The sequence below is a fragment of the Grammomys surdaster genome, unplaced genomic scaffold (genome assembly GCF_004785775.1).
Source record: "Grammomys surdaster isolate TR1022 unplaced genomic scaffold, NIH_TR_1.0 396, whole genome shotgun sequence".
NCBI classification, from domain to species: Eukaryota; Metazoa; Chordata; class Mammalia; order Rodentia; family Muridae; genus Grammomys; species Grammomys surdaster.
The window spans coordinates 587,386-613,825 of record NW_021604815.1 but is presented as its reverse complement, the minus strand read 5'-3'; the positions used below and the strand labels follow the sequence as shown (position 1 = coordinate 613,825).

The following is a 26,440-nucleotide window of genomic DNA, read 5'->3' as shown; positions in this document are numbered from 1 at the left end:
ACCGTGGGTGTTTCCACCCACTTCCCAGTTCCCAACTCTGAGACTTGATTATTTATGAGTAAATGCCTAGCCCTAAGCTTGGGCTTGTTCCCTGACTAGCTCTGGACTTAACCTGTTGGTTCTATTCTATGAGCACTACGTGGCTGGGGACCTCTCCTCCGTTTCATCTGTCTGTCTCCTCAGAGTTGGGGGTGAATCTCTTCACACCTGACTCAATCCCAGAGTTCCTCTCTCTGTACCAGAACTTCCGCCTCGAATTTCCTGTCTCGGCTAACAGGCCATGAGATTTTTATTGACAGGTGATGCTTCCACACAGTGCACAAGAGAGTCTCTCTACAGGTCTTCTCGTGTCACCAAGAGGGTGATATTAAGACAGAAAGTAACAGTCAGCCAATGAAATCCCAGAGACGTGAGCTTGGCTTTGGATTAAGAGATGGATATGCAGCCTGCTTCACATACTTTGACCTAACCAACCACGGTGAGTTCTTCGCAAGTGCCTGCTCTGCCCTTCCTTTTCTTCCTCTGTCCAATAAGGGGAACCTGTGTGCTCTGTTACCTTCGAGCGTCACCCATAGGGAGAGATTACGGAAAGTCACCTGAGCGTAGGACAGAGGTTGCCCATAAAGATGAGAGAGAAGATGAACAAACCCAAGACATTGTGCTGATACACAGAGACAGTCTCTCTGGACCTTCTACTGAGCAGAGTGTAGTCCAGAATATCCAGGTCACCTCCTCTTGTATATTCAGGACCTGGATCTCTTTCTGTTTCTAAATTTGTGTCCAGGTCAACCTGATGACAGATAAAGAACTTCTCTCCTAAACCAGTCACCTTCCTGCTGAGAGTAAAGTCCTACTGTCCCAGAGCCCAGAAGTCACTGAGAAGGGCAGGTGAACAGTTGGTTGTGTTTCTGTGTCACAAAAGGAAAAACACACCCTTAGTTTGGGACTCCAAGGCCTCCCTCTGTGATGAAAACAGCCCCCAGGCTGAGGACACAACAAGAGGTCAGCGCTAGGGTAGATGGGTTGACTGGGGCCCACTTCAGTCTGTGGGGGATGGGGAACTGAAAACAAGCACAGAGAAGGGAGAGCAACAACACTGGAAGGGTAGGGAACAGGGAGTCCTAACAACAGGCCCTGTCCCTAGCCCATGTGACCCTGAGAGGTCCAGCCCCAGGATGAACTCAGCTCAGAGAGACAACGGACAACAGAACTGACACGGCTGGGCCCTCAGGGTTTGGGAGCAGTGCTGGAGCCCAAGCTCTTCCTCACCGAGAGAGAGGACAAAGCCGACAACAGATCATGGAGCCCCCCTCAGCCCTTCTCCCAACGCGTGTCCCCTGGCAGGGGCTCCTGCTTACAGGTGAGGGGGACAACCTTGGGAATAAGCAGAAAGACAGTGAATAGATTGGGTGTGCCACAACCAGGAAGTGTATCTGGCACAGCTCCAGGGATGTACCAGAGCAGGATGGCAAAGGAATGAAGAAAAGACAGACACATGCACACAGGAAAGCTGGGATCAGGTGGACTGGGACCTCTGATGGAGAAATGGCAGTACCCAGGAGCACAGCGTGTTTATTTTATAGAGTTGGATAGGGAAAGAGAGTTACGGCATACAGCTGAATAGGGAGGCAGGGTCTGTGGAAAACAGTTGGATCGAAGCAACAGGTAATGTCGTAGAAGCAGTCTCGGTAGGGGAGAAATCTTCAGGGCACAAATATCCATAGGTCAGGGAGGCAGCTATGGTAGACACCTTCTGCATTCAATGTTGATACTCCCACCTAGTGCCCCGTGAGGAAGGACTTGCCATCCTTCTGAGCCTGAAGCTATGGAGTCCTTTAAGAAGCCAGCCACACATGTCAACAGCACACATTCACTCCAGTTGCTGGGGCTTCCTCTGCTCCCTACATGGGGGGCTGAAGTCTTGTGGAGAATGCAGGATTCTAGGAAGGGACAAAAGGCTTCTGTTGGCCACTGAGGGGAAGGGACAAATAACAGGGACCAGACTGAAACCACTGGCCTCTTGGGACCGAGCAACTATTTGATTTTTTATTTTGATTTTTGGACTTCCTATTCACAGCTGCCCATTGCTGGGTTAATTGGACCACAGACTGTAAGTCTTCCAATAAATTCCCTTAATAGATAGCCATTCCATAAGTTCAGTCACTCTAGAGAGCCCTGGCCAATGCACTCCTCAAGACTGAGTTTCACAAGGTGTCAGGGTTGTACAGCATGAAAGTCCTTGTTACACAGGTAAGCACCAGAGAAGCCAGCAAAGTTAAACACCCAGGCTAACCTCTTCAAAGGAAGATGTTTACCTCAGGGAATCATGGGGAAAGATGTAGTTGCAACCTGATGATCCTTTCCTATCCTTTGCTCGGGCCAGGCTTCACCCGAGCCCCTCAGAATATTGTATTTGTTTATCCTAGACTTCTTCCCCCCGCCCCTAGATCTTGAGCATTGCTTCTTAGTTCATAAAACCCATCCTTATGAGTGGTGTCACTTGTATTTTAGAACAGCCTCTGTGACCTCTGGGTTATCCTAGGGACAGGTCACTCCTGTTTACCTCAGCCATTCTCTAGAGACCTTTATCTTGAGCACTGTCTGTAAGTCAACAGAACCCATCTTTATGGAAGAAGCCATATGGACTCTGTAAAGAGTTCCATTGTAAAAACATCGTAAACTTCGTTGTACACTTGGAAATGAGTCGTTGTCATCAGGAAACCTTTTTTTTTTCCAGAATTGTGCTGTGCTTAAATATGGCTAAAATTAGCCAGTGTTAGACTCCAGAAGTTTGTCCTAGCACCAGCTAACTAAGTCATACTGAACTGAGTTTCATTCTTATCTCCCCTGAGTCATTTCCCTGCTGGCCTGATGTTTGCAGGGACTCAAAACAAAACAAAAAACAGACAAAAACAAAAACAAACCTGGACCAGTAAATACTACAGAACTGAACCCTCAGCATACAGGATCATGGGACATCTCATTCCTACACAGGTATCTGAACCTATTATCAACACTGGGGCAAAAGCTGGATCAAACAAAACCCTGTCCTCACAGAGACATGATACTAGGCAGAAAGGCAGACCGCCAAAGGTATCGAGATGGTGTTTGTGTGTTTGACAAAAGCCGTGGACAGAGCCACACGGGGAAGGGTCAGAGAGTGGAGACCCAAGGTTGGGTCCTCAAAAACCTGACTGGCATGACCAGGGCCTGAAGAAAGGACAGACACACAGACACATGTACAGAGAAACTGGGATCAGGTGGGCTGTGAGCCCTGACAGAGATGTACCAGTGGGAGCTGGGAAACTCGACATGCTTATTTTGTACATCTGAGTTGAAGAGACAGGTTTGCTGTATTCAGTGAAACAAGGAGGCAGGTAGGTTGGTTAATCTCAGTGGAAGGAAGAGTCTGAGGAATACACACACACACACACACACACACACACACACAATCACATCCAGAAGGAGGAAGCCGTGGTTGATAGTTTCTACGTACACTGGCTTTAGCTAAAAAGCAATCATTCGTAACATCCATACATAGACCAGAAAGGGATTTTGCCATACTGAGACTGACCCCAGGAAGGTGTTGTCATTCCCTTGGGTCTGGGACTCTGGGGTCCTTGCCATGGCTGTCTGTGCTTGTGCCAACAATGCACATTAACACAGAGACTTCACCCACTGCCCACAATCAGGGTCACTAGAAAGGGTGATTAAGGCATACATTTCCCCAGGATGCCCTGAACGTGAGTGTACATCTGAGGACAGGGAGCAGTGGGTTCTGAGGGCACCTGGGAAAACAGTTCTACTGTACAAAACATGTGAGAAGTGCAGGAAGTTCAGGAAGCTGATGGGAAAGAGGTCATGCTGCTGACCTCAACAGTAACTCTGGCTGAGGAAGATTCACACACTCACACACATAAACACACACATACACTCACACACTTGCATACATTCACACACGCACACATTTACTCACGCACACACTCACACACACTCACATATGCCCATATTCACATATATAAACACACATACATACACTCATACTCACACACACTCACTCACACTCACATATTCACACACTGACACACATACGCACACATACACTCACACTCATACATACACTCACTCACACTCACATATTCACACACTGACACACACACATATACACATAGGCACACTCACACACATATACACACTCCCACACACTCACACGCGTGCGCCTGTTGAACAGAGATACTTATCCATGACACAGGACTCCATCTTTCCATTCATAAAGGTCCACGTATTAATGTCTTTTTCTCTCCTCCTCTCAGCCTCACTGCTAGCCATCTGGAACACCCCTACTGCTGCAGATCCCACTGTTGAGTTGGTGCCACCTGCTGCCCTTGAAGGGGAGACCGTCCTTCTACTCGCTCACAATCTGCCAGACAACCTATTAGCCTATCACTGGTTCAAAGGAAAGCGGTCAATAGACAAAGATCTAATTATAATGTATGAAATAAAATCTCAAGAAACTGAACAAGGAAAGCTCTACAGCGGGAGAGAGACCCTATACCCTAACGGATCCTTGATGTTACAGAATGTCACCTTGAAGCAATCTGGAATCTACCACCTAAATATCCATTCTGCAGATGGCCAAAGTTCAGTGTTTGCAGAAGTCTTTGTGTACCGTAAGTGATTCTCCCTGGTCTCTGATAGCTAAGTGGGGTTCGTTGCATTTTGGGCGCACACACACACAATCACACACACACAATCACACACACATACACACTTACATAGACATACGCTCAACACAAGTAACTCACACACATATTACACTCTCATACACACTCATGCACACACACATGTTCATACGCAACGACTCACACATCTACACAGACACATGCACACACATACACACATTCACAGACACACACACACTGACAACACAGCAATACACACGCACAAACATATTTATACTCACACATACACACACACTCATGTACACGTCGACACATACACTCTCAAACACACACACCCATACACATTCACACATCCACTCACACACACAGTCTCTCTCACACATACACATACAAACACACACTCACACATACAGGCTGTCTGGACAGTGCCAACCTACATCCTCTCTCTGCCTCATGGTCCCTTACCAGGTTTTGAACACTTACTGTTGGACACATAGGATGGAAACATATTTCACAAGGGTGGCCTCCTTCCCTGCATCCACACTGCAGAAGGCAGGCTGGTGTGAAGCAGAAGCTCCGCCCCACACATGCTCTGTCCCAGGGACCATGACTCTGAGGAGGAGCCTGGAGGACTCAGTCCAGAACTGACTAACTGCTCAGGCGGTTGTGAGCGCTGTGCGGCTAGTCTATAGCTGAGACGAGAATCTCCACAGCAGTTTCCCTGCTGAGAGGAAGCCACGGCAGGAGGAAATGCAGTTGCTGAATCTGGGCCACATGGGTCTGAGTGCTGGTCAGAGGATGGGATGTCTGCCTACAGCCACAGTCCTCTTCTCTATGACTGGATTGCTTCTGAGGCGCCTGTGGAGCTGGTGGCTCGGGAACTTTCCCAATGGACAGGAAGCTTGAGAGCGAGGCTGAGTTTGAGCCTTAGAGCATGTGCATAATCCTCACTCTGCGAGAGACTCACATGAACCAAGACAATGTCTAAGCATGTCCTCCAGGCACATGCTGGCTTACTAGACTTCAAATCATGTATCTCTCTGATTTATGAGGTGTGTGTGGGGGGGGAAGAAGAGCACTCCCTTTAGAGGCTAAAGAAAACAACAGTGCTCTCTCCCGCTTCACTGGACACTGGACCAGGACAGACTCGCAAATGAGTAGAATAAGTAGACAACTCCTAATGGGTTGGTGATAAAGAATGGCGGGAACCCAGGCGAGATGGCATTAGCCTTCAATCCCAGCACTTGGAAGGCTGGAGAGGGAAGACTGCCAAAAGCTCTAGACCAGCTCAGACCACTTACTGAGGGGTGGGCCACAAATGAGTGAATGAACCTGCAAGCTATATAAATACTACAACATGTATAGAGTCTAGATCTCCGGACAAACCCACTCTCAGTCCTTACTGGAGGCCGATCCTGCCCCGTTCCTGTAACCACGTATGCGCTCTTAGAGCCATTTCACAAGTCAACTCTTAGTTGAAAGTTTCTGGCTTACTTCTGAGGCAGCTATGCAGTTTATGGTCTATGGGGCCTGAGCAGCCCCTCTAAGACCCCTGATCTTCTCGGTTCGTTGCCCACCTCTTTCCTCTCTTATCATGAGTGGAACTGTGCGTTCCCTGAACAGCTTGCTTCTCTCTTCCCTTCCCACATTCATGGCCGACTGTCCAGTTCCCTTCCTGTCTACACCTGTAGCTAAACGGTGCCTGCGGAACACAGAAAGCAGAAGAAACTGAAACTTCCACCAGGTTCCACCATTAGACAAAGGTCTAGCTGCCTGTGTCTGACCCAGGTCTCTTCTGTGACTGGTGTGTGAGATGAAAGCCACCAGACTGGACGGAGGAATTACTTCCATCTGTACCGAATCACCATATACTGATTCCCAGGGAGGCTGCAGGCCAGAGAGCTCCTGGCTCCTCAATATGTCACTGCTTCTCAAAACCTTCGAGAGGGAGCTGTACCAGCCAGGGCTGGCATGGACTAACCCACCTCCACACACAACTGTGTTCTCAGGATGTCTCTGAGTCCTCTTATTCGGTGACATTCTGAAGCTGTTGTCAGCCCAAGTCTAGGAGTTAGCTGTCAATCTGCCCTATCTGGAAGAATTTGATTCAGCTCCATTTTTGGTTTCTGGGATCAAAGGGAAGGGATAAAGCATTTGGCATGCGTTTATTGGCTCCAAACCACTTTGCTAGATTCTCCAGAGCAGGGACATCTACTCTTTGAAACTTACTAATATGGCATGCCATTTGTCCACATTTATTGTCACAGACAAGGCACACTTCCTGTGAGCAGTTCCATCCCTGTGGCAGGACTCACAGATCTCTACAGGAGAACCATATGCAGTCCTGAAGGACTCCAGATTTCAGTGTAAGACTGCCTGTACTCAAGAGAGACATTCCTCTTAGACACAAGAATCAGGTTCTCTATCTGAGGCCTGTCTGCCCCCGCCCCCTCACTCTGACACTGGGATCCTGGATGACTTGTGAGTCAGTACCAGTCTTGCTTCAAGTCTTCTGTGTGTGGCCTCTGATCACTGCTCTGGTGCTGGTGCTTAGGATAGACTGTGGGCAATGAGATATCCCATAGTGACTTACCAACATGACAGTCTTGGAAAGCCAAGACTCAGCAAAAGCTCAGACCGAGCAGTGGAGAGTAACAGAGCAGGCAGGACCCAAGCACACCATGACCTAACTGTTTGCTTTGAGCCCTGACAAAGGGCTAAGGTGCATATTTTTATACCAAAGCAACCTGGCCTCCAGGTTCTCCCGGCATCTCTCAATCCCTACATGGCATACCCTGTCCCTAACCCTGATCTTTCCAGCCCAGGAGGCTGGGCTGCCTTTCCCCCAGAGGCTCTTCCTCATGTAATCCAGACATTTTGGTCTCTTCTCTATCTGCACCTGCAAGTGCGCCCTTTCCCTCTTTCTCTTCCCCTTCTCCCATTTCTGTCTCCCCATGGTGACTTCCCTGGCCTCGGTCCTTGGGGCCAGTGAACTCGTCCGAGAGCAGCTTGCCAATAAACCTGCATTTAATATAATCTAATCTGACTTGAGTTGAATTGAATTGGCTTGAACTGGCTCATTTCACCTGCAGAGAAATAACTTATCACTAAGGTCAGGTAACAAGGGCAGCAGAGCCAGGCAGGACTGCTGTTGCCATTCCCGGGTCAGTTCACATCTCAACTCTGCAGCCCAGCTCCCAATGTAAGAAAGTGAGAGCGTCTCCCACATCTGGTGCCCGTGGGTGGGGGCCTGAGTGCCCAGAGCCTTGTGCATCTGTGGCTCTCTCCTCCTTGGTGGGTGGGTGAGAGATGCACACCCTCTCAGGGAGAGGACTTTCCAGGTATCCAGTACCACACAGGTCATTCTTCTCTGTTATCCACACAGCTCTGTTAAGCAAACCCTCCATAAGAAGTAACAGGACCACTGCCATGGAGGGTCAGGACACTGTTGAGTTAACTTGTGAACCTCCCTTCCGGAAAACAATCTACCTTTGGCATCTAAACGGTAAGAAGCTTCACGTTGGTAACCATGCCATCCTGTCTCGGGGTAACACAACTCTCACTCTGCTCAAGGTCTCTAGGCATTTCAGAGGACGCTATGAGTGTGAAGCTAAGAACCCACTGAGTGCCTTCCAAAGTGACCCATTCACTCTGGATGTTTTCTGTGAGTAACTTTTGTTCCTCTATCTTCCCTGCAGCCCAATACACATCCACTTGCATCCATGACACTGACTCTTGCCCCTGAACCAGACTGGCCACACCATCTGCTCCAGGAACATCCTGGCAGACCAAGACTTTAGACAGACAGTGGAGGAGTTGTTCTATTCTGGAGGTGCTGGGGATCGATACCAGGGACAGAAAGCAAGGCATGCATGCCACATGTTTAAGGGTTTTGATTGACAGGGGGTGGGTGTGATCCTCTGTGTGTGTTTGTATGAATGTTAGAGAAGGACCTAAAGCCCTCAGAGGAAACTGCTTTGTGACCTATCCAAGGGCCAGCCCTATCTGGCACAATTGTAAGGCAAAGTTGTCACCCTACTCAGGGATACCCTGACCTTCTACAGAACAGGATCTCTCTGCGTCTCTTTACGGCATTCTTTCTCTTTCCTTCAGATGGTCCAGATACCCCCGAAATATTTCCCCCAGACAAATACTTTGAGGAAGGTAGGAGTATGTGGCTCTTCTGCCAAACAGTGTCTCACCCCAAAGCACACTATTCCTGGAATATCAATGGAGAACCCTGGAACTCTAGACAAGAGGTCTCTATCCACCAGGTTGGCCGAAGTAATAACGGACTGTACACCTGCCTCGTCACTAACCCAGCAACTGGCCGCAATAATTCCAAAGTCAAAGAAGTTATAATAGTTGGTAAGTGTCTTCTTGTAACATCAAGGCCAATCTCTGGGGGTGGGGTCTCGTTTATCTGTAAAGAACAGAGAGGAAGAAAGTCCACAGCCTCTGTCCACAGTTGCAAGCAAAGCCCGGTCCTCCTCTAGGGTACCTTGACCCAGGAGACACTCTCTTCCCCTGAATACACTGACTTCTCTCTGCTGACTTGGGGTTCAACATGGATTTCAAAGAGGGGTACTCTATATGCTACAAGCCTCCGGCACAGTTGGTACATCCCAGGGAGGAGGAGGGAGGGGATCCTGCTGCCCCTTCATCCTGTGCGTTGTCTTTCATCTTTTACACACTCCGTAACCTACAAAGAACGCCAGGATACTGGAACGCAGTCACGCTTTTTTTTTGGCCACCTGTGGGGATAGAAACACTTCACCCCCAACAAAGGGTGCACAGCAGTTCACAGCTCTCCCCAGTTCTGCTCCTGCCCTGCCGACTGGTTCTATTCTGATTCCACCTACATTCAGACAGGATGGGTGGAGAATGACCCTGCAATGCCTATCTAGAATCTGGATAAACCCTGAAGCCAATCAATGCCAGAACCTTCATGGAGTCAGAGGTCTGATTCTGAGTGAGCTTTGGAGTAGATGTCACTAAGCCGGGTCCCTGCTCTGATGATGTGTCGTGGGAGGTTGTAGACACTTGGTGCACAGGAGAGAACAAGATGGTCTCAGGTGGGATCCTTGCCTGGGAGGGAAAGGAAATATGGAAGAGCACAGTAGATGAGGAGATGCCTCAGCCAATAAAGTGTTTGCCACAATGACACACCTACTTTAACAAGGCCACACCTCCTAATAGTGCCACTCCCTCGGCCAAGCATAGTCAAACCACCACAGTATGAATTATGTATGTATATATGTATGTATGTATATATATATGCATATATGTATGTATGAATACAAAAAATGAAAACAAAAATATAGTATCTGTATATATGTATACAGATAGATATAATATCTATATATATAATATTTATACCTAGGTAATATCTATATAGATAGAGAAGTAATTATAGAATGAATGTGAATAAAGTATAATGGCATGTGTTTCTTGAAAATGTCATAATGAAACTTTGTATTTTGTATGGAAATCTAGAGTTCCCTGATGGTGAAGATGTCAGACATTGTAATCTAGAAACGACTCTTGATATGAAAGCTAAAGACATGTCCCAGGGTCAAGTCAGGAGACACAGTAGAGAGGAGGTTTAAACAGGTCCCTCACTCTTCCTATAGAGTGTCTCCTGAATCAAGATGGGGGGATCTCTACAGTGCTGGAGACAACTTCAGGGCCATCTTACACTCCATAGTCTGGACCCCAAGAGTGGCTGAAACCTTTCTGTAAAGAAAGACTCCTTTTAGCTGGTCCTCTCTTCTGTACATTCACAGAGAAATTGCCAAAGCCCCATATCCAAGTCAAAAACGAAACAGTCTTAGAACATCATTTTGTGGACCTAACCTGCATATCAGAAAATACTGGAGTTTCCGTCTGGTGGACATTCAACAATCAGAAGCTGGAGGCCACAGACAGGGTGACATTCTCCTGGAACAACAGAAGGCTCACCATAAACCCAGTCACAAAGGAGGACGCCGGGGCATACCAGTGTGAGGTCTCCAACCCCCTCAACACCAGGCTGAGTGATCCAGTCAAGCTGGCTGTGCTCTGTGAGTGACCTGGGTTCCTTCTCTCCCGCATCTTACCAGGGGATTTCTTTGAGGTTTTTTGTTTGTTTGTTTGTTTGTTTGTTTGTTTAGTTGGTTGGTTGGTTTTTGTTTTGGCTTTTGGGGGTGTTATTTATTTACATCTCAAACATTGCCCCCATTCATTCCAGTTCCCCCTCGCAGAGTCCCTCCCCTCAGCCCCCCTCCCCTTTGCCTCTGAGAGGGTGGGCCCCATCAGGGAAGTTCTTAAAAGCTTATTATTATTGAGTGGCACATAGGAACCATGATACACGTGTGGAGGTCAGAAGACATGCTTAGGATCTCGCCTTCACTTCTCCCTAGGTTATAGGGACCCAACTCAGTCGGTTTTGTTCATGGAGCCATCGTACTGCACTGTCTCCAAGTCCCCATACCGGGGGATTCTTTACTGACATTGTGCAAAATAGACAACAGACCCCGGGAAGAGAATGTCAGTTAAGAGACACCCGTGGAGTGAGGCATGGTATCATCCACTATTATCCCACACTTGGAAGGCTGAGGCAGGAGGATGGAAAGACCAACCTGAGTTACAGACTAAGAACCTGTCTCTAAATTACATAGACACAAATAAAACCCAAACAGTAAACCCAATTAGAAGCGGGCTAGGAGTCAAGGTCTGAGTCTGGCGTGTGGTCCTGGGATCCATGGGCAAATGGCTCCAGGAGACCCACTGATACCAGAATCCATGGGTGGTCGTTGCAAAAATGGCCGTGTTTCAGGATTAGTCTACAGGTCATCACTCATACTGTGTGTCGTGTTCAGATTCCAGCATGAGATACAACACCAGAACTAGACAAAGTGCAGTGCTCTCTCAGTAAGAAACGAGGCCAGGAGACGTCTGTGCGGTTTTCAGTGCAGATACAATTGTTCTGAGAGGTTTTGTTTAGTTGGGGTCTTTTGTTGCTTTGGGGGGAACCATGTCGAGCCCAGGCATCCGCTCAGTATGGAGATGATGATTGTCTTGAACTCCTGGTCTTCCTGCTTCCAAGCCCAGGTGCTGTTCCTACAGATGTACACCCCACATCTGGATTCTTCTGAATATTTCTGATGACCTGAGTTTGATTTACTCCAGGGAGATGAAAACAATGGATAGAGAAAGCATTGTTTTCTCTCCTGTGTGTGCCATTTACTGTGACCTTGCACTAGATTCTTTTCTGTATATTGTTTTTATAGTAAATTTCATATACATATGTATGCATGTATTATATATAATTATACTGCATATTTATAATTATATAATATACATTATATCTGTATACATGGTATATTATTTATTATTTATTATATTATGTAATATTGATTATATTGTATGATATATAGTATTTATTATATATTATACATCATATTTTATATTATATTTATTATTTATTAGATAATATATTTTATATTTTATATCTTATATGCATTTTATATTTATTATATAATTATATAAAATATACATGTTATATAATATATTTATAATTTATAAATTATAATATATAGTGTATACAAAATATATTTATTATATATTACATGTTATTTCCTGTATTAGCTATTTTAAAGTGTATATTTAATATATATATAGTACAAAATACTACATATTACATATATAATATGCTTATAAATATAATATATGTAAAATGTCTATATAGATTATAAATATAGACATTAATCTATATTATATATTTGCAATATATAATATATATGATATTTCCTATTTTAGCTATTTTGAAGTGTGATATATAATAAATAATAATATATTTTACATATAAATAAATTAATAAACTATGGTATATTACTATGTATTACATATTATATTATGTGTTATGTATTATATCTTATTGTGTTATATATTAATTATATTATATTAAAATATAATGTATAATATATTATTTATAATCTACATTATATGATACATATATATGTAACATGTATATGACACATATATGTTTATAATAGATGTAAAATATAATCTATATTCATCATCTATATTATATAATATATGATATTTCCTGTTTTAGCTATTTTGAAGTGTACATTTCAGTGGCATTAAGTACACTTATAGAGTTATGTAGCCGTGGTCCATTTCCAGAATTGTATCATTTTAACACACAAGCCTTCATAGCCATTATATGCTAGCTTTGGGACAGGCAGTGACAGGCAGGTGTGTGGATTGCCAGCACCCATTTATAATCAGGGTCTGACAGGAAATGGCAAGGTAGGGACAGAAGAGCTGATTGGTCAGCCAAGCTAGCCAACTGGTGCACTACAGATCTATGAGAGCCTCTGTCCAAAAAAGAGGACGAAACCAGTGAGGAACTGATTGTGGATGACCTCAACATCAACTTCTGGTTTCATGCAGATGTGTGCACATGAGCACATACAGTCACAATCACTCCCCGCCCCTCCCGCTTCAGCTCCTGTAACTCCCATTCTATGATGCAACCAACTATCCCAGGCCTTTCACATAGCAGAGTAACACATGAACAATGCTTTATATCTGCCGTTCTTCACTCAGCTGTGTCTTTTCCCCCCCAAGACAGGGTTTTTCTATGTAACCTTGGCTACCCTAGAACTCATTCTGTAGCCCAGGCTGGTCAAACTCACAGGGATCCACCTGCCTCTGCCTCTCTAGTGCTAAGATTAAACATGTTTGCCACTACTCCAAAGCATTTTTTTTTCTTTTAATGCCAGGTCTTTCTTTTTGAATTGGGCTGTTTGTGGTTTTTATCGTGACTACTGTTGAATTGTGAGAATTCTTTGTATATTTTGGCCCATGTTCAGATTTACAATACACAACATTTTTTAGCACTTGAAAATGGTGTTTCCACTTTCTTGATAACATCCTTGGTCTATTGCTTGTTAATAGTGTTTTTAACCAGCATCCTAACATACTTTGGAGAAGTAGAATACGTTCTTTGATGTCTGTGTACAAAGCAGAGTGTTTAAGTTAGCCAGTTAGTACCCATTACCTCATTTATCTTCCCATTTGTTATGATGAGACATGTGAAATTCATCATAGTACTTTGAAATGTAATTCTCTATGGGTTACTTCTAACCTACTCCTATTCCCAATGTGAAATTTATATCCTACTTCCAACAGCTCCTCAGTATTTTCTTCCTATACCCAGTCTCTGGTAAGCACCTTTCAGCCTTCTATTTACATAGAAGTTCAGCTTTTTAACTGGGCAGCTGTTTCCTCTGAAATAAACATTTGGTTGTGGTCAGAAGGAATGCAAACTCACAAGTCTCAAGAATCTCCTGAAACTAACAGTACCCACTCACCTCTCCCTGAGGTTGTATAGAGAGTAACTGCTTCTGGGAGAGTAGACTTTCCCACCCAATCCAGATTCATGAGCTTTTACCCATGCTGAGATGGGCTTGTCTGTGATGTGTCTGCCTTCCAGGCATTCATGTTCCTGTTAAGTAACCCTTTGCCCATGTTCCGATAAGTAACTCCAATAAGCCCACTGGTTCACTGTGCTCAATTCAGGTAAAAATCACTTCTTTGATCAGTCAAAGTCACATAACACAATTGCCATCAGAATAAAGACTTATAGTACCGGGCTTAGTCCGATGGTTGGCTGTGAGTATCTGCATCTGTCTCAGTCAGGTGCTGGTAGACTCTCTCAGGGAACAGCCATACCAGGCTCTCCTATCAGCAAGTGCTTCTTGGCATCAGCAATAGTGTTGGGGTTTGGTGTCTGCAGATAGGATGGATTCCTAGGTGTGGGGGGTGTGTCTATGGATGACCTTTCCTTCCATCTCGTCTCTGGTCCAGTTTTTGTCCCTATCTTTCCTTTGGACAGGAATATTTCTGGGTTAACAATTTTGAGATGGGTGGGCAGTTCCATCCCTCAACTGTAGATCATACTATCTACTGGAGGTGGTCTCTACAGGTTCTATCTCCCTTTTGTTGCTTATTTTGGCTAAAGCCATCCCCTTTGGGTCCTGGGAGCCTTCTTGCTTCCCTAGAATCTGGGACTTTCCAGTGGCTCCCCCCCAGTTCCCCATCCCCCACTGCTACATATTTCTATTCGATTTCCTGACCCTCTGTATTTCTCTCCTGTTCCTTCCAATACATGATCCTGCCTTTCCCCCTCCCCTTTTTTCCCCTTCCTCTCTCTCTCCCACGTTCCTCCCTCCTCTACTTCCTGTGATTATTTTGTTCCCACTTCTAAGTAGGACTGAAGCATCCACACTTTGGTCTTCCTTCTTAAGCTCCATATGGTTTGTGGGTTGTATTGTGGGTATTCTGAGCTTTTGAGCTAATATTCACTTATCAGTGAGTACATACCATGTGTGTTCTTCTGTGTCTGGATTATCTCACTTAGGATGATATTTTCTAGTTCCATCCATTTGCCTGTGAATTTCATGAAGTCATTGTTTTTAATAGCTGAGTAATAATCCATTGTGTAAATGTACCACATTTTCTGTATCCATTTTTCTGTTGAGGGACATCTGGGTTGTTTCTACTTCTGGCTATTATAAATAAGGCTTCTATGAACATAGTGGAGCATATATCCTTGTTATATGTTGGAGCATGTTTTGAGTATACACCCAGTAGTGATATAGCTGAGTCTTCATGTAGAGATATTTCCAACTTTCTGAGCAACTGCCAGATTGATTTACAAAGTGGTTGTACGAGATTGCAATCCCACCAGCAATGGAGGAGTGTTCCACTTTCTACACATTCTCTCCAGCATCTGCTATCACCTGAGTTTTTTATTTTAGCCATTCTGATTGGTTGAAGTGAAACCTCAGGATTATTTTGATTTGTATTTCCCTAATGACTAAGAATGTTGAACATTTCTTTAAGTGCTTCTCAGCCATTCGAGATTCCTCAGTTGAGAATTCTTTGTTTAGCTCTGTTTCCCATTTTTGATAGGGTTATTTGGTTGTCTGAAGTCTTAACTTCTTGAGTTCTTTGTATATTTTGGATATTAGCCCTCTATCAGATGTAGTATTGGTAAAGATCTTTTCCCAATCTGTTGGTTGCTATTTTGTCCTATTGACAGTGTCCTTTGCCTTACAGAAGCTTTGCAGTTCTATGAGGTCCTATTTGTCAATTGTTGATCTTAGAGCATGAATCATTGGTGTCCTGTTCAGGAAATTTTTTCTCCTGTGCTAATGTGTTCGAGGCTCTTCCCCACTTTCTCTTCTATTAGATTCAGTGTATATGGTTTTTTTGTGGAGGTCCTTGATCCACTTGGACTTGAGCTTTGTACGAGGAAATAAGAATAGATCAATTTGCATTTTTCTATATGCTGACCACCAGTTGAACCAGCGCCATTGTTGAAAATTCTGTCTTTTCCACTGGATTATTTTGGCTTCTTTGTCAAAGATCAAATGACCATAGGCCTGTGGGTTTATTTCTGAGTCTTCAATTCTATTTCATTGATCTACCTGCCTGTCTCTGTACCAATACCATATGATTTTTATCACTATTGCTCTGTAGGACAGCTTGAGGTCAGGAATTGGCCTAGGGACCCCAATGGAAGAGCTAGGGGAAGGACTGAAGGAGTTGAAGGGGGTTGCACCCCCATAAGAAGAAAAATATCAACTAGACCAGACCACCCAGAGCTCCCAGAGACTAAACCACCAACCAAAGAGCACACATGGAGGGACCCACTGTTCCAGATACATATGTAGCAGAGGATGGCCTTGTCTGACATCAGTGGAAGGGGGGACCCTTGGTCCTGTGGAGGCTTGATGCCCCAACATAGGGAAATGCTAGAGTGGTGAGGCGGGAGTGGGTGAGTGGGTTGAGGAGCACCCTCATGGAGGCAAAGGGGAGGGAGGAGAAGGGGAGTGGGATGGGGGAGTTGTGGATGGGGTAACCAGGAAAGGGGATATCATTTGAAATGTAAATAAATAAAATGATTAATGAAAAAAGAGAGAAGAATCTATTTTTAATAAAGGTGAGAAAAAGAAAAAAATCACAAAAAAAGGCTGATGGTACCAAGGATGAGCTGGGGAGAAGTAGTCACATGGCCACAGCGAAGGGCGCCAACATGTGAGAATGAGTTATCTGTTGAGCTGTTCTCAGTATGGTACCTTTGTCCATATAATATGATGGCACACCACCTAATAATGTTGGATACTGCGTGTTCCACATGGTGGATCACAGGCATGCATTCAAGGCATGCAGAGGGCACTGCCCTCTTCTTCGTGATTCACCTCTTTCCCACAAAGAATTTGCCTGAATGAGAGAGGATACAACAAACAAAGGGAGGTAGACAGTCTCCATTGCATTAGTCTCTATTCGGGGGGGAACTAGGGGGAGACAGAGAGACAGAAAGAGAGAGAGAGAGAGAGAGAGAAGGAGGACTGGATATGGTGTAAAAGAATCTCTGTTAGATCTATACTCAAAACATAAACATTCAGAACCCGTAGGAACTATTTCGAATAGCAAGGAAGAGAACATGGTCGAAGCAATAGATGCCCCCCCCCCAGGTCTGTCCTTTAACACAGAGTAAGCCATGTTTCAGCACGCAGAAGGGGCCTTAATAGAGGCTCAGTACAGAAAGCTACAATGATTACTGAGTTCTCAGCCCCAGATCTGCTTGTTGAGAAAGGCTTTCAAGCAAACGTTGAAAACTCCAACCAGAGCCTGGATCACGAGGAGGATTCTGGCCTGAGTGTGGAGGGACTGCTCTGAGAAGCCCAGAAGCAGAGGAACTGGGTAATGTGAGCACCTATCTGTCCTAAGACAAAGGCTGTCTAACCTAAGGGACTATGGCAGAAAGCAGTCCCCAACTGACTGGCTCTTTGAGTTATTAGGGATGCTGTTAACATCACCCACCAATATTAGGGCCTGGAAAAAAACAGGACAGCTCTTTTTAAGAAAGCCGGGTGCGCAGAGGTAGCAGTCAGTAACCAGTTTCATGGACTGCAGAGAGCTGCGTTCAGGAAGAAGCTAGGATTGGACGGAGGACTTTGGTGGTTTTCTATAGGTCCATGGTAGGATCTGTTCTTTATGGGGCAGAAGTTCTGTCACATAAAGGGTTTGGACAAGTATTCAAAAAGCCTGCAAAGTACAAAAGCAAGCAAGAGATGACTGACTGAGCAGTTAAGGGGACTGGCTGCTCTCCCAGAGGACCTAGGTTCAATTCCCAGAACCCTCATGGTGGCTCACAACCATCTGGAACTCCAGTTCCAGGAAATCTGACACCCTCACACAGACATACATGTAGGTTAAACACCAATATACATAAAGTAAAATTTAAAAAATAAAACACAAGAGGGGAGAAAAGATGGTATCTAGGGACCCATTCCTGTGAAGAGACACCTTGATCACAGCAACTCCTATAAAGGAAAACTTTTATTTGACACTGGCTTACAGTTTCAGAGGCTCAGTCCGTTGTCATGGTGGGAAGCATGGTAGTGTGCAGGCAGACATAGAAAAGGAGCTAAGAGTTCTACATCTTCATCTACAGGCAGCAGAAGGAGACTATATGTCACACTAGGTATAGTTTGAGCATAGGAGACCTCAAAACCCACCCCCACTGTGACGCACTTCTTCCAACCAAGCCACACCTCCTAATAGTGCCTCTCCCTATGAACCAAGCAGTCAAACACATGAGCCTATAGGGACCATACCTATTTAATCCACCACAGATGTTAAAGTGCACAATGAACTATGTCCAGGTAACTCAAAGGCAAATGTAGGAATCCATGTGGAGCCAGATTAGCTACGAAAACAATGAACAGAACCGCAGACGCTGTGTTAGTGATTTAAAGCCCACAGAACGGCTTCCAGAAAACACAATGAGTTGAGAATATTATGCTTGGCCTAGGGGTGCACAGTTACTTCCCCAAAGCATGTGGCGTAGAATATAATTGACACAAAGACTGTCTGCCCAACCTAGGATCTTTACAGCAGTAGATTACAACCTCTGAGGCTAAGCTAGGCCAAGCAGTGCAAGCCAGCCCTGAAGAGTGACTGAATGGATTATAGGAAAGATCTGTAGATTATAGAGGGATATTTGGAAGAAATTACCCCCTACCCATGTGTCTTAGCTAGGGTTTTACTGCTGTGAACAGACACCATGACCAAGGCAAGTCTTATAAAGGACAGCATTTAACTGGGGCTGGCGTACAGGTTCAGAGGTTCAGTCCATAGTCATCAAGGCAGGAAGCATGACAGTGTCCAGACAGGCATGGTGCAGAAGGATCTGAGAGTTCTACATCTTCATCTGAAGGCTGCTAGTGGAAGACTGACTTCCAGGCAGCTAGGATGAGGGTCTTAAGCCCACACCCACAGTGACACACCTATTCCAACAGGGCCACACCTCCTAATAGTGCCACTCCCTGGGCCAAGCATATACAAACCATCACACCATACCAATGTACCCGATATTACTCGGTTAATGAAGCCATTGGGGTAAGTGATGAGATCTCTAAGAACTGTAGTAGGCCTTGCTAATATCTCTCTCTTTTAGCATCCCCATAGCAACCGAACATCAGTTGTCACTTACTCTGATTAGATGATGGTGGGCCTTCAGACAGACACGGGAGCCACCAATCTGCAAAGGAGATTTTGTTACATAGTGCTAATTTTGGATTGATTGTCTTAGAGATTTGTAAGAGGCATCTAGAAGAATAAAGACGTTATTTAGTGGGTTTAAATGAAGGCTCTTTCGCACCCATAAAGTTGAGTAAAAAAAAAAAATTCTCAGTGCCAGATGTGGGATAGCTCTTACAGATTGTTATCTAGAGGAGTCTACAAAGGCTATACCTACTACTGTTGGCTGCCTGCCCGAGCTGGATGGCAAGACCCTATTGCCTAAGGTGGCACACACATTGACTGGAGACTATGACTGAACTGGAACCTTTCTCCTGCTTAGTGCTGGAAGGTATTATAATGGTTACTAAGGAAAACTATCTCCCACAGTTCCACTTGGCTATGGGCCCTACATGCTGTACCAGGCAAGGTGGGCCTACCGGCTTAATAGTGATGTAACTTTCAGGTACACACCCGACCACTTTCCAATTGGATTTAAGGCCCTCTACACAGGAGAGAACTCACATCTGGTGCTGGAAACTGGACTTAAAACTCTCAGCTCCTCCTGCACCATGCCTGCCGGGATGCTGCCATGTTTCCTGTCTTGACGATAATAGACTGAACCTCTAAACCTGTAAACCAGCCCCAATTAATTAAGAGTTGCCTTGGTCATGGTGTCTCTCCACAGCAATAGAAACCCTAACTAAGACACCCACAAAACTCACACATCTCGGAAAGCTCCTGAAACTTACACACCTCACAAGGCCTCTCCCCAAGGCTGTGTACCCAGTAATGGTTCCTGCAGTGAGAAGACGCCTGTCAGTCATGCAGGGCGTCCTAAAGCTCCATCTTTCCTGAGTTGTGATATATGCTGGGGCGTTACTTAGTAGGATCACACATGTGAGATCGTGGACTTCTTTTTCTATGCGAGATTTAGTTCACTTAGCACATCGCCCTCCAGATTCACCCATGTTCTCGAAATACAGAGTTTATTTCTTTTTAAAGCTCCAATTACACAGCAAGGTGTATTTACCCCACAGCCTTTCCATTCATCCACCAATGGACACAGAAGTTTCTAGATCTTGGCTCCATTGATAATAAAACAAAGAACATAAGGACTTAGCTATCCTCGTAAATCAGAGTACTGATTCTTTTGTATACACAACCCAGAGTGAGAGTGCCAGACCAGATGGCAGACCATGGTCTGAATGCCTGAAGTTTGACATTTTCAAGCCCCCTGATTTATTGTTTGGTTAGTACCAACACCTCTGCTTTTCTGTCACAGAAAAGCAGCCAAATTCAATGTCACGAAGCTTTTACAATCTTCAAAAAGTTTTAGACTTTCCAGTTCTCCAATTGAGGTCTTTGATCTGCAACTTTTTGCAAACTGCACAAGGGAAAGCTGTCTGGTATGGATGGATATCCAGCTTCCTCAATACGGACTGTGGAAAGGGGTCCTTTCCTGCATTCACCTCAGAAGTGACTGGGGGTGGCTGGGGTGCTTCAGCAGACAAAGGTGCCTGCAGCCAAGCATAAATGCCTGAGTTCAGTCTCCAGGAGACTCCTACAGCTTTCCTCTGATCTCATACAGTCCAGAGCACATGCCCACACACACACATATGCACAAACACACACAAATAAATAATTGTTTAAAACAGTCATCTATCTACAAGGATACAGCGGAATGAAGGAATGTTGTGTTTCCTGGTTCCTGTTCTGGAGACAAGAGTCTCACACTTTACCCCCAGGCTGCCCTAGACTCCACCCTGTCATCCTGCCACACTTCACACCTCCCTTTCCTCAGTGACCTCTGGACCTTCTTATAGAGGATGCATCCCCAAAGGAACAGACAGGGACACCCACCATGCTCAGAGTGCCTTTCAGGTACCCACCGAAAATGACTTTAATTCCCTCTTCTGATATCCTTCCACAACAGATCAACCGACAAAAAGTTACCTATTGTCACCCCCGCTTCTGGCTAGCTTGGTTGCTGAAGTTCTGGCTGGGCTGGCTATCCTAGGAGCCCTGGCGTATTTCGCGTTTTTCAAGAAACTTGACAAGTATGGTACCCTTCCTCCCTGCTTGGGAACAGAAAAGGTTTTCTTCACCTCTGTCTCTAGACTGGACCTTCTTCTCACCTTTCCTACGTGCCTGCTTCTCATTAATTCCTTGGGGGTCCTCAAATCCCTGCCTTCTGATGACTCCCGAATCCCTCTCCCTCTCTGTTGCTCACGGTCCCTCTCATTCCCATATGGCTTACAGCAAAATACTTCACTGTATTTTTATGTCTCCCAGTCGGGAAAACCACAACAGAATACAACATAGGAAGAAACGAAAGAACTGGGAGAGAAAAGAGCAGCAGAGAAAGGTAGGTCAGAGGATCTAGAGGAGGCGTAAGCGTCGTCAGGGTCCCCTAGGACAACCCGGGATGGGGAAGGGGAAGAACCACCTCCCTGTGGGAGACGAGTTGGGGTGTGTGTGAAGATAGACCGTGCAGAGCACTCAAAAGACCCGCTACCCCGAAGTAGCATCCCCAGAACCAGAGAGAAATAGCAAATGACAAGGTGAGGGGGGCAAACGCTGGGAGGGGACTGCTTACATCGGAAAAGGAGGTAGCACCAAGAGAGGCGGCGGCAGCCACGGTGTGAATTCACAACCAGGATGCCAAGCAACTCCCAGGCTCCCAGGAGTGCTCCCCAACTCAGGAACCAAGCAACTGTGACAATGTCTCCCACTTATTAAAGGCAAGAAGTAACAACATTCTCGGTGAGGACAAGCTGACACTGTCCACCCAAGGTGAGTACAGCCACTGACCAAGGGGAGCCGGAAGGTTCCACCACTTGCCCCCACCATGGCATCCGGGACACCAGCCACTGGCCATTGTCTGACTCACAGAGCAGATCTTGTCTCCCCAGCCCTCAGTTGCTGTAGGTCCTCACCCCATCCCAGCCATGGGAGAACAGGTCAGTGCTGAAGGGAGATTCAGTCCACCTAGGCTGGGCAGTTCCTTTTGCTAATGGCTTCCCTCACAACCCGGAGGGCCCTGAGCATTCCTTCCCCTTTAGGAGACTCTGCTGTGAGTGTGAATTGTGTTCCTTGTCTTCATAGGAGCATGTCCCTGACACATGCCCCTGAGGAAAGGTTTGTCACGGCTCTGTGATCTGGGAGAACTCCTGCACCAGATAATCCAGGCTTCTGTCCTTCTTGCCTCTCCTCTGGTCCTAATAAGCTCAGTCTGCAAGACAGACTCTATAGCTTCCAGATTCTCTAACCGGCCATGCGCATCTCCAACCCTCAGCCCTCGCCATGTCTGCCACCACCTCCTTCTGCTACAAATCACAAGTCTTAGATCAGCCTTGCCTTTCCATGCTCTGGTGACTCTTCTCTCGCTTCCTTCCGCAGGTCACGGGCCCCAGGACAACTCTCCTCATGAGGTGAGTATTGCCACTCGCTCTGCCTGTTTCCCCTCAGAGGGCTCTGCAGGAACTGGGGACTCAGAGCCGCCACTGTGTGGTCAAGTGTGTGTCCTTAGTTCCTCACGAAACAGACAAGAATCTTCACCTCCTCTGTCCTTAGCCTGCTCACCTACACTCTGTCCAATACAAAGAGAGGGCAAAGGGTGTGACTGAGCCAGCACCGGTGTCGCTCCCAGCACAGACCCGAAAAGGAAGGGCCGCACCCTTCTCCCTTGTCGAGCTTCATCTGAACCCTCTCTGGCCTTCAGTGGAAGGGATTCCATTCAAAGCAGTGAGAGGTGCAAGTGCTGGGGTCTCTGTCTCCTCCTCTACCCTGCACCCTCGTTCTTCAATGTCTATCAGATGAATTCAGACAAGACACAGGGTATCGAACAGGAGACCGGCAGGTTTCGTAGAGAAACACAGGAGTCACGCCCAAGAGTGAGGGTGGGTATCGGCCAGAAGGCCCACCGCAGATGGAAAGTCCTCAAGAGGTGGACAATGGCCAGGGGACCACAGACTGTGTGATTAGGCAGGCTGGGTACTGTGTTCTAAAGTCTCTGCACAGACAGCCTTCCCGAGGCGTGGTTTCCTGTTCAGGAGATTGACAGATCACATGGACGGACTCTCAAAGGAGGGGACTGTTGTGTGCCTTGTTCTTTATCGGAAAGTATCTTACGTCCTTTTAGCAATTGAGGAAGGTAGTGTTTTCAAAGGTGTCTTCCCACTCTGGTCTGGACCAGTCTTCTCTCTGAGATGCACGCTGTTGGTACAGTCCTCCTTAGGGTCGTCTGTTGTTCTTTGTGCCTATCAAGGGAGGCTATTGTGTCTTATTCCACTTACGCTCTCACAGCTGGACCCCACCCACAGTGAGCACACACACCTGTCCTCCCCCTCAGACACACTTTGCTGTCCCTACAAAGGGCAAAGGCAGTCGATGGTGCACATCCTAGCACATCTGGCTTCCATTCTGCTCTGTAGCACATCTGGATATCTGGCTGTGAGTGACAGGGGCCCTCTCCCACAGCTCCGCTTGTGCAGAGGCCACAGCACAGTGGTGCTGGATCACCGGCAAGGTGAGGCTCAGCCCTGTGGTGCTGATGTCACTGATCAACACTCTTACTTTCAGGTGGATGACATCACATACTCTGTCAAGAACACCAACACCTAGCAACCCAAATGGCCAACTTCAGCCCCCAGGCTATAGCAGTCATGGAACCGGTTTTCTGAAGTAAAGAATCAACAGGATCCATCCTGCTGACCTCACTGCTGGTGTACCAGTCTCGCCTCTCACTGAGAGGTCTCTTTAAACTCAGCTGATAGCAGCGGGGAAGGGGGCTTGTAACATATACAGTGCTTCCAAGCTGTCTCAGGCCACTAGACAGGAAGGAATTGGTGGTGAATTAATTTGCCTGTTAGAGGAAAGGCAGCCCAGAAGGGGAGCCCCTAGGGCAATACTACCAAAAAGCAATAGATTAAGAATGGAGGGTGTCCTCATGCTGAGAGAAGTGGCTTTAAGGTTATGGTGACTTTGCACACAGACTCCTTGGGCATAATTTGCATATGCCGCTAGCTTCCCTGACTTTGGGTGAGCTTTGAGATTTGCTATCCCTCTTCTGGAAGTTCATCAAGCCAACTTCTCCAAACCCTCGTGTCAGTTGGACAGCCCCTCCTCTCGCAGGCACCCTTACTAAACAGAGCCACTGGGTCTGGGAACACCATTCCTTCTGGCCTGCTTTCCATGCAGGAAAATTCTCCTTTGTAACCCCTTTTCACAGGCTTTGGCTAGCAATCCTATGAAACTGTTTGTAGAGCCTCTCCTTTGGTATGTTTCATCCAAAAACGTTAATTAACTCTGGGACTGAATGGCTCTATTAAGTCACAATGTCTCGTGTTCTCCTGTAGAAAGGATAACAGATCCCAGTTGTCTCCATTTAAGGACCAGGCCTGATTTCGAAAAGAAGGCCATAAGACACCAGCTCCAGGAACAGACCATAAGTCCCAGAAACTAGGCCATAAGGCATCCCCTCCAGGAACAGATCATAAAATCCAGAAACAAGGTCATAAAACACACTCCCAAAGACCAGCCTGGGGATAACCACAAGAATGGGAAAATATCTCATCCCAGGATGGGTCATCTGTGCTGGGCAGTCCTACCTCATCCTGTAAACATTCATGACATAGGAATGCAGACCATCGATCACCTGGCACAGCCAATCAGAAGCCGACCCCTGTGACCTCCCCAGCACCCACCAATGAAATTTTAGATTGCGTAACCCACTCTCTAAATATACAAGAACTAACACAGTAGCCAGTCAAAGTTATACTAACGTCCCCGGTTTGGTCCCTGCCAATCACATTGCAGATTACCTAATCCTTCTAGAGCTTTCCCCTGGTTCCATATAAGAAGACCTGCACGCCTTTGTCTGGGGCCGCCATTTTGGAAAATAGTCGACCCCATGTGTTGGTTGTCTCTGCAGAATAAATGCTCTTTATCTGAGTCTGGGGTCTTCCTTCAGCAATCTTTGGACCCTTATGCTATGACATGGCCTGGCTGAAACATCTTCCAGAAAAAGAACCTTGAACTTTTACTATTGCACTATACAAAAAATAGAAAAATTAAAATTAAATGGAGGTGAAGGGCCTGGTGGGCAAAGTTCCATGTTTTTATTCCCCCCCCCATCACCCATCTCTGTTCATCTAGCTCCACCCATCTGGTTCTCCTCCTCCGTAAAATCCCCTCCTACTAGGCTCTGGTTACACAAATGCTGGCTCTTCTAGAAAAGTCTCCTCCACCCGGGGAGCAACTGCCACCTCCTGCCAGCCTTCCCAGCTGTCTGACTAGGTCTCTGAATGTCACATTTAGATTCCTTCCCCGACCTATGACCTGCTCCTCCCACTTTCCCACCCCTCTTCCAAAGGGATGAGGTTTCCCCCATCATTGCCAAGTGTGGCTAACGTAAACCCAGGTATTATGGCCCCCAAAAGCCAGACTAGCACACAAAGTCCCCTCATTCAGAAGGATCCATTCCCACTCCCATTGCTGTGAAGAGATACTGTGACCAAGGCAACTCTTATAACGGCAAACATTTAATTGGGGCTGGCTTCAATTCATTGTCATCATGGCAGGAAGCATGGCAGTGTTCAGGCAGACATGGTGCAATAAGAGTTCTATATCTTGACCCAAAGGCATTCAGGAGGATACTGTCTTCCACCCTGGGTGGGTCTTAAGCAGAGGACGTCAAAGCCCGCCTTTACAGTGCTTTACTCACTCTCTAAGTTACCTGTTGTTGTTGTTGTTGTTGAAGGTTAAACATTTTAATGTAACTTAATTTTAAAAACTACATTAGTTGCTCACAGATACTCAGTTCTCGCCAATGGTGTATTTACAATGAAGACTGCGTTTGGCTTGTACTTGACAGTTGAAATACAGTCAAACATGTTTTCTGTATTTTAAGTATGATTTATCCACTTTTAACATAAACTATAGTTGGTGCTAAGATTTTTATAAGCAAGATTAAACACAAAGGAGTCAATTAAATTTTAAAAGATACAATGAAAGCCAGGCAGTGGTAGCACACGCCTTTAATCCCAGCACTTGGGAGTCAGAGGCAGGCGGATTTCTGAGTTCGAGGCCAGCCTGGTCTACAGAGTGAGTTCCAGGACAGCCAGGGCTACACAGAGAAACCCTGTCTCGAAAAACAAAAAAAAAAAAAAGAA

General features: G+C 46.0%; 1 protein-coding gene across 1 annotated transcript; it reads left to right on the top strand.

The window, feature by feature from the left end:
• The first annotated feature begins 393 nt into the window (after window positions 1-393).
• On the top strand, window positions 394-23,942 carry Ceacam5 (carcinoembryonic antigen related cell adhesion molecule 5). Its single transcript, XM_028781347.1, has 14 exons — window positions 394-478; window positions 1,145-1,360; window positions 4,314-4,491; window positions 4,580-4,670; window positions 8,068-8,346; window positions 8,796-9,050; window positions 10,469-10,744; window positions 21,202-21,325; window positions 21,561-21,633; window positions 22,010-22,061; window positions 22,181-22,228; window positions 22,668-22,699; window positions 23,014-23,019; window positions 23,850-23,942. Exons 5-13 carry the CDS (start codon window positions 8,112-8,114, stop codon window positions 23,014-23,016), a joined length of 1,098 nt encoding a protein of 365 aa, XP_028637180.1. The 5' UTR covers window positions 394-478; window positions 1,145-1,360; window positions 4,314-4,491; window positions 4,580-4,670; window positions 8,068-8,111; the 3' UTR covers window positions 23,017-23,019; window positions 23,850-23,942.
• The last annotated feature ends 2,498 nt before the right edge of the window (window positions 23,943-26,440 follow it).